The sequence below is a fragment of the Haemaphysalis longicornis genome, unplaced genomic scaffold (genome assembly GCF_048455015.1).
Source record: "Haemaphysalis longicornis isolate Haplotype H1 unplaced genomic scaffold, Haemaphysalis longicornis Haplotype H1 scaffold_5, whole genome shotgun sequence".
NCBI lineage: Eukaryota > Metazoa > Arthropoda > Arachnida > Ixodida > Ixodidae > Haemaphysalis > Haemaphysalis longicornis.
This window is the reverse complement of record NW_027526385.1, coordinates 53823900-53832183: the sequence shown is the minus strand read 5'-3', so window position 1 is coordinate 53832183 and position 8284 is coordinate 53823900. Positions and strand designations below refer to the sequence as shown.

The 8284-nt window shown below is 46.7% G+C and overlaps 1 protein-coding gene and 1 pseudogene across 1 annotated transcript; both read right to left on the bottom strand.

The window, feature by feature from the left end:
* Nucleotides 1-1489: 1489 nt before the first annotated feature.
* LOC144138221 (uncharacterized) lies at nt 1490-3668 on the bottom strand (annotated as a pseudogene).
* Nucleotides 3669-4320: 652 nt separating this feature from the next.
* On the bottom strand, nt 4321-6883 carry LOC144138222 (uncharacterized). Its single transcript, XM_077670414.1, has 3 exons — nt 6549-6883; nt 5541-5634; nt 4321-5190 (listed from the first exon to the last, which is right to left on the bottom strand). The coding sequence occupies exons 1-3, from the start codon at nt 6699-6701 to the stop codon at nt 4457-4459; spliced, it is 981 nt and encodes a 326-aa protein (XP_077526540.1). The 5' UTR covers nt 6702-6883; the 3' UTR covers nt 4321-4456.
* Nucleotides 6884-8284: the final 1401 nt, after the last annotated feature.

Genomic DNA, 8284 nt, shown 5'->3' with positions numbered 1-8284 from the left:
TCACCTGCAATGGACGTGCCCTTCCCTGAGTGCAGCGAGATCCCGACACCTTCGCCGCACTAGGGAGCCTACATAAGCCGCGCCTTCGTCGTTTAGGGTGGCGACAGCAGAGCCCAAGGTTTCCTAACGGTGGCTGCGGCGGCCGCCAAACTTGACGGGCCGCCATATTGGTCCCCGGTGCCCGCCCGACCCAGGGAGCCGGCATGCGCCGCGCCTATGGAGGCGCGGAATAGGCTATCTCTAGAACGACCTGCTTCGAAACGATAGTGCGTGGTTAGTGGTTATCGCCAAGCAGCTTTCCAAAAACTTCCTGCTGCTGGGAACAGTTGAGATCGTGGGATCATTCGTTTAATGCGGCATTCACGTCCTTGGTAAAGGCTTGCCAATGCCTCCTTTGGAGGCCCTAGCTGTACGTAGAAGCGCGCGAATACGCGATTTTTTGTGCGTGGAGCTCGATGTGGCGCATAGCCGGTGTATCTTGTTTTTCACATGCAGAATCGTGCTACGGTGCAATTATTTTTCGCAGGTCAGTTCGGTGGCAAGCACGAAATATATCTCAGAATTATCTGCTAATACATAAGCATTCTTCCGACGCTTGTTGCACGAACGTTTCATTTCCTTGGTGGCATTGAAGGAACACGTCTCTATTAGGGGCGAAGCCCCTTAATGGCTCGGGCTGTGGCCGTCTCATGTCGTCGTCGATGTAGTCATGGCACTAAAACACCGGGACCCTTGTTTACGCCTTACGGTAAAGCGTAACATGTACTAGGAAAACACACCAGGTCACTCGTTTTCCAATGCCTCGCGCTAGAACGCGCTGCGCTTCAAAGCTGTATCCTTCTACCCCCAACGGTTTCACCTCCGTGGCAAAAACGCCAAAGCGCCGAGGATACACTTGTACACCGCACGCTTCGCTTTTCCCAAGGTTTCACGTTAGTGGAAATGGCCGGGGATTTTATGTCGCCTTACCTCGCCGTCATTCTTAACCCGGGAAGGTTCTGTTTAGGTGATTGCACGATGACGCCCGATTAGAGAGACGGTAATTTCATTTTCAGTTTTTGGCTTTTATATCATTTTTTAATTGTTTTGGCACTATTACCCTTTTATTTTTTATGCACTATTATTCAATTGAATAGGTTGACTTTTCAAATTACGCCTTTTTGTGCAGATACAAGGCACTACATGTTATTAGGGTACCCCGCAAATGCTATAGCATAGAAAATATCGGTGTACTAGTAAAGTTTCCGATACAATAAAAATGGCCCGCACAGACTAAACCACTGTTGCCTATAGAACCTCCCCAGCCTATACTTGAATCGTTCTGCCCAAACTGGGCATCTTAACGTGCCCAATGTGTAATTTAACACGTTTACACACACTAAAAAGAATATTGTTGAGGTGGCAACACAAAATATTACATTTATGGCTGAACATACACGTCATCATGCCTTGAAGCGTACTTTCATTACACGCATAAAGGAAGACAAACTTCACGTAAAATTCTTTTATTGCACTGCTTGCGTGACATGCAGATGCCCCCTTCTCGAACAACAGGCGTACATGGGAAATACAACAAAACACACAAAGTAAATGTGTCCGAGCTAATAAAGGCATCGAATTTCAAGAAGCACTTTACGTAGCAGACTAATGCATGTAAAAGTTACCACTCATTCGTGACTTTTTTCCAATGGAGCTGTTGAAAAAAAACTGAACACACAGGCAACGAGCAAGATTAAAGCCCAGATGGGCTACACAGGTGGACAATGCTGATGAGACAAACGCAGAGATAACTAATGAAGGAGAAAGCAAGTAGAGAAGAATACGGCTTGCTTCACTGATGACAGTGAGAAAGCATTTTACACGTCTGCATAAGTAGTACTTTGAGCAAGGATACATACATGAACCAAAATATTGGGGAATAAATCAATAAGAAAATTCCCCAAGCCCCACTGGGTTAATTTAAATTACCCCACTGAAAATTACATGACATCAGTCGAGAACAAAAACACGTCGTGAGCAACTGACACAATGGAGAGCAACGTCTCGAGAGAAAGGTGCAATGTGAACGAAGGCACACCACTGTTCTTGGTTTTGAATGCCTTTTTCGGGCTGGTACTGAGGAACAGCAAAAGAAAATGTTAGCAGTAAAATATTTTACAGCTATTTTGAACACACTATAATGTAAATTATACAAAAAAGGCATCAATTTTCCTTTATCATCATTGTACGGCAATGAAGTTGCATAGAGTCCTTAACAAAGGCAGTCCTAAATTATGATTGAACGTACCACACCCATGTCTTCAAGTGTCCTCACATAAAAAAAAATTTATCGCAGCTGCGTACGCTCTACGGTTCTAGCTGGCTGCTGAACTACTCCAAGTTTGCCGCAGCACAGGTTTTGCTTGCTGCCCCATTTACTCTGTGTTCATGCTGCTGCCTGAGGTAAATCTTTAGTCTTGTTCGGACATATTTTTCGAGAAGCAGCTTCTCTACAGTAGGCTTGTGCAAACTGCAACATCCCAAGTGCATTTTTACAGACTTCTGCAGGGCACTCAGAATGCTTGAAAATGGCTTTTTCACCTTCATGACTTCACCCATTTCAGCAAACGTTTTGAAGTTTTCTTCACAATCCATCAAAATTGTCATTACAGACATGCTTGGCTGGATCAGATTTCCAGCATTTTTCACGTACTCCTTCAACTGGATGAGGCTGCTGTATTTCCCAGGAGCACTGTCAGTCAGTACTGCTTTACAGCTTTTGCAGTTACCTATAGATTTTAAAACAGACCTCAGAAGGAAACCACCGATGTACGCTACGATGTCGCACTCTGCTTCCGTCAGTCCAATCACAAACAAGTTCTCTAACTCCTCAGCCTGCTGAATGGGGTCTTCCTCTAGCTTTTTTAAGCTTGGGTCAAGCAAGTCAGCCAGATGACTGCTGTCGTCAATGTTGTAGCTCGAAGTCTTAGGGGTGTGTACAAACTGGCTGACACAAATGGCCTTCAGTGCACATTTAACATCATACGCACTTGGAACTGGCTTCTTCAACCTCACAACTGAAAAAATATTTTCTAGGCAATCTTGGATCAACCTAGCAGTGAGGAGGTACAAGTACCCGCGCCTCGCCAGGAGCTCCTCTGACAGGCGCAGCACAACAGTTGTAGACACCAAAAGACCGGCCTGCGATGGCTTCCAGTGTGCAGTTGCTCCCATGTTCATCCGAGTGAATGTAGCACATGCCAGCTGCAATGTCCCAACTGCTTCCTGGTGCTTTGCGCGGTCAAAATGACTTAAAGCAACGATGGGGTGTCGTGATGACATCAAAGTGTACCACTTAGTGACAAGGTCAAAAAACCAGGCAGTTGCTTCAGCTTCCGGCTTCAAGATTTTGAGCTTGATTAGATAGCGAATGGCAGGAGGTGCTTCACGGAACAACTGCACTGCGATGTTTACTTTCATTTTTGCGAAATGTCCATAGCTGACATGAATGTCCGACAGCTTGTTAGCGATTTTGAGGTCATTTTTTTATCATATTCGAGAACAGCCTCAACATGTTCAAGGGTAACAGTTTTTCCTGGGATGCAATGCTCCTCTGTCGTCTCCTTCCCCAGGGTAAAACTTCCTGAGCGGAGAAGCTGCCCACGTATGTTTTTCAAAACGTGAGCAGGATCAGCCATGAAATACAGCTCCCTACCATCCAAGTGAGGGTGTGGTATAGAGCAGACAGTTTGCGAGTGCCTGTGGCTTGAAAACTCCAGCAGCTGCCACACTTTCCTGTTGGCACTTCCCATGTCACTTGTTACAACAAGAACTCTCAGGGACACCTCAAAACAAAGCGCAATTAAATGAAATATAAGCTCCTTTAAAAGGCTTCCGTCAGTAGAACGACCAGTGAAGTGGTAAGCGATGACCTGTTTCCACCTCGTGTTTAGACCTCCAATCATAAACACGAGGGCATGGTTTGCAACGTTGTCAGTTGACTCTGGAAGTGTCGTACCCCCAAAAAGGCAATCCAGAGAGCGGTCATGTTCAAACCCTTGACTAATTTCCATCTCATCCATGAAGAGGACGCAATCTTTCTCAATGTCTTCCATTGTTTCTGCCTTACGCTTTAGAACATCCAGCACTTCAGTAAGTACACCAGGCAGAAAGCGAATGTTTTGCATTCTTCGAATCAATGTCCGGTTAGATGGCAGTGGGTATGACAGAGACCTGAGCAATTCGTAGCCTGTTGTACCACATGCGTGCTTTATTTGGAGGGCTACGCGTATAGTCTGAACTGACCACTTGCGAACCCTGCCTTTTGTTGTTAGAGCCTTCGTTTGATCTGCAGCAAGAAATGTCGATGATCTTAATGCGTTCAGTTCTTGCTGAACTAACCTTAGTTTCTTGTTTAGACTACGTACTTTTGATCTCGTCTGCTCATGCAGTTTTACCAAGTTTTTACACCTTCTGCTTAAGTCGGCGTTTTTTTCCGGAGCTCGGAATTTTCCCGATGCAACGTCGACAATGTGAGAGTTGTGCTGCCTCCAAACATAAATGCAGCTGGCATGGTTGACTGTTCTTGTGGAGGAGTGAGACCTGCATCATTTGCTACGGTGTTGGGAGGGAGCTGTTTCAGAATGGCTACGGATGAACCTGGAGTAGCGTTTGTGTCGCTTGCTAGATTGTTGGCAGACAGGTGTGGTGGAGAGGCGGCTACTGTCTCATGATGACACCCAAACTCACCAGTGCTGTCTGCGTCATTGGCTGGAGGAACAAATGGCAGGGGCACACGCACGGATGTACACTCACACCTGCACTCGGCAGCACTGTCCGCATCACTTTCTAGATTGTTTGCAGGCGGTAGAGGAAATGAGAAATCTCCCAATGCGTGAGCAAGCCTGGACTCAGGATCGCTGGTACTGATGCTTGCTGCCTTGTTGGTGGGCAAACTTGACAGCAAGTGGGCTTCTGGAGGATCACCTCTCGCGAATTCAGCAGTGTCATGAGGAAGAGCATCTGGCTGTAAAACGGCTGCTGAAATATGAGCACTCAACTGAACACCGTGCTCAAAACTCGTTATGTCGCAAGGATCCGTAGGCAGCTGTGGAATGTCTCCAGATGTGCAAACACGCTTGGTGTTAGACGAATTCGCAGGTTTCATGGCAGAAGTGCGCTTCTTCGGGGACTTCCGGTGTTTTGGAGCAGCTGGAAAAAATTAAACATACAAACATTACTTCAATAACATGCTTGCCTATGCATTCTCACTCAGCAAACAGTTCCAATACTTATTTTCGCTTTGCGGACTAAAAATTACAAGCAAAATGTTATCACGCACTTTCTTGAATGGTCTGCACCACACAAAGCATATTACTATTCCTTATAGATGTTCTGAGTAAACAAAAATAAGAGCGAAATGTCGCAGTGCAATTGAGGCAATGCATTTAGATGAGTTTGTCTTTTCTCTGAATGACCCAAACTAGATTCACAAATTCAAAGGAAAATTAAAGTTGTGTCCATTTTACGGCTTTATATAACGAGTTCAGATATGTTCTTACCACGATAGGGAAAGAGAGTTGGGACAGCATCCGGCCTCAGCTTTTTCAGTCCATCTTGTCGGTGCTGCTCAAAACTTGAATCTTCAAAATGTGCCTAGAACAAAAAAAGTCAATCTAAACAATAATTGAAAACCACATAATGCATTTGAATTACTCGCTCGAGAGGCAGAATGATCGCTTTCGCGCGTTTTTTATCTTTTGGAATGGAAATTGATTATGCCCTCTAATTGCAGTACGGGAATTTTTATGGGGCGGCTCGCCACAGAAATCTTTGCAGACTTTAGTGACCCCTTATACGCCGTTTGGCAGTGTTGCATGAAAGAATCAATCATATATTCCACCCCCGCACGGAATATCAGCACAAGCAACGCAGGGAACAATTGCCCGTCTACGGTAGGGGGGATTTCACAACACCTACGAGGCGAGTCTACGGTAGAGGGGGAGATTTCACAAAGCCTACGGGGGCGCCAGCCAATTTTTTCGGCGACCCGATGAATATCCAGCCCACGGCAGCTTCAAAATCGATTGCCGAACTCTGAATTGCAGCGCATTCGAAGATTTGGCAGTCGCTCAGTGACCGCTTTTGTCGCTTGGTCTCGACCAATTTTTGTCGCAGTGACGAGAATCGCGTTTTTTTTTTTTTTTTTTTTAGCAAGCGTGAACGGTCCGGGCCTTCCGATTCCGGGGATGTTTTATAACCAGGCTTAGTTTTGAACATTCACGTTTCATGCATGCGTAATCCGGCATAATCGAACCACGCAAAGCATCCACTTGCGCGCACGCTGCATTCGCACGCTAAATTGCCGCTCGGCTACGCGCAGCCGTCGCTGGAAGCCATCAAAACAGCCATGGCCTCCGCTACCGGCGCGCAACGGCGCTGCGGCGACGGAGGAGACGTTGAGGACACGACGGCGCTCGGTGAAAGCGTTGCAGGTGCATAGCACTTACATAATAGGTTATAGCTGCAAGTACGCGTGCGAAAAACATGAAGCGAGGTGCAATACTCACAGCGCAAACACGAGAAGCAGCAGTGGGCTCCCAGCGGTCCCTTTTCACTCGTACGAGCCAGCGCTTTCTTCGGTTCGGGCTGGCCGGGAAGCGGAACATCCGTGTGCCTTTTCTGCAATGGTTCGTACATTGCGGAACGCAACAGCCGGGCATTTTTGGTGCTCACACAACTCCCCACACGTTCACCGAGCTGGCATGGTTACGAAAAGCTTCCCGTGGTCAACAAAAGTCACCGCGAGTCACGGGCGGCAAAGACGCAGCCTTACGCACACGGCGGCAGTGAGCCGACTGGGGAACAACATGGCGCCGTATCGGCCCCGTTGCTATGGCAACGTGTGCTGGCAACGCTGCCCGACGGCGGGAGGTGGCACGAGCTGTGTCAAAGAGTGGCACCACCCTAAACGACGAAGGCGCGGCTTATGTAGGCTCCCTACGCCGCACAGGCCTGCATCCTGAGAGACCCCCCGATCTTCAGCGATGGCTGTGGGGGCCCCACCACCGCTGTCCTCTGGACTTCCTCCGGGAAACGGGTGCCAACTTCTACCTGTAGGACCTTTTTCCAAAGGGCATACAATCGCAATTAAAAAAAATACCTACATAAAACTAGCGATTCGTTGCGCTAGCAATAATAACGCAGTTAAAATCATATATCTCAATGCATCATCCCAGTCAACAATCATTGGGCCAAATACGCGACCTTGCGGTGCCCCGTTCGCACAGGAGCATGCGCCGTATTTCGCAGGTTAATGGTTGTTAATTATTTTAACTCAAGGCGCAACTTTGTCAGCCGGAACCGTTATATGAACGCGAAAACACAAACTACAACTCCAAGATTAAAACTAGAGTTCAACTAACTAGCTCAGTACCTGCTATTTAACCCCCGGTTCATTAGCCTCCCCATGCACTAGCCCCGCATAGCGGCACCGCAGCTCAAATAGTGCCTCGGGCGTTTATTCTGGGCGTCGCCCAACCGTGACAATTGAACAATTTTCTTATTCAAAGGCCTGTGCTGTGTGGCAGTTCAAACAAATACTTGACCGGGCCAGCGAAATACAATTATGAAGGGCCTCTTTATAGCAGGTTTTCAAAAGCAAGACACCATTCGCCGAAGCTGGGGCGTGAAGGCGAAGCCTGCGTGCCTTAGTTCCAACCCAAGCATTCACAGAATGCAATTAGAGTATTGATCGCTTGAAGTGTTCTTTTTCCCCATTCTCTTCGCAACAAGGGGGTACTATGAAAAATAACTATCAGCTCGCCGACAGAAGCATTCCTAACATAACTGAACCAAAACTGCAAGAAACAAGTTAATAAAGCATACTGGCTTGTATAAAGTCTTTACATTCCAAGCTGACTTAGTTGTTCGGTTTGAACCTCTAATTCCAAGCATTTAGAAAAGAACGCTAGTGTTCTTTTTTTTCCCTGGCTCATGGCTTATCGGTGTAGAAGATGGATATTTTGAGTTAGAACGCACGCCTAAGAGTTTATCTATTTTTAAAATGTGCCTTCTTCTCCTTCGGTTGCGCGATGCCTGTCAGCATTGTTCTCGTTCCTGCCCTAATTTATGTAAGGCCTGTTAATATTTCTTTCGTAGATTTTCCGAGACATCTACACTTTGAACTTTTGTTTATTTGCTGGTGGATCTGGAATTCTTTTGCCTTCGATTCTGTTTCTGCGTGTGCGTAAAACAAAAAGTAGACATGTATTATGGTTAGGTATACAGCATAAACGCCTTTACT

Coding starts and splice junctions, on each gene's coding strand:
- LOC144138222 (XM_077670414.1), bottom strand. CDS start 6,701: ATGCCCGGCTGTTGCGTTCCGCAATGTACGAACCATTGCAGAAAAGGC. Junction 5,635..6,548: donor CTGCTTCTCGTGTTTGCGCT/GTGAGTATTGCA, acceptor TTTTTGTTCTAG/GCACATTTTGAAGATTCAAG. Junction 5,191..5,540: donor AACTCTCTTTCCCTATCGTG/GTAAGAACATAT, acceptor AATTTTTTCCAG/CTGCTCCAAAACACCGGAAG.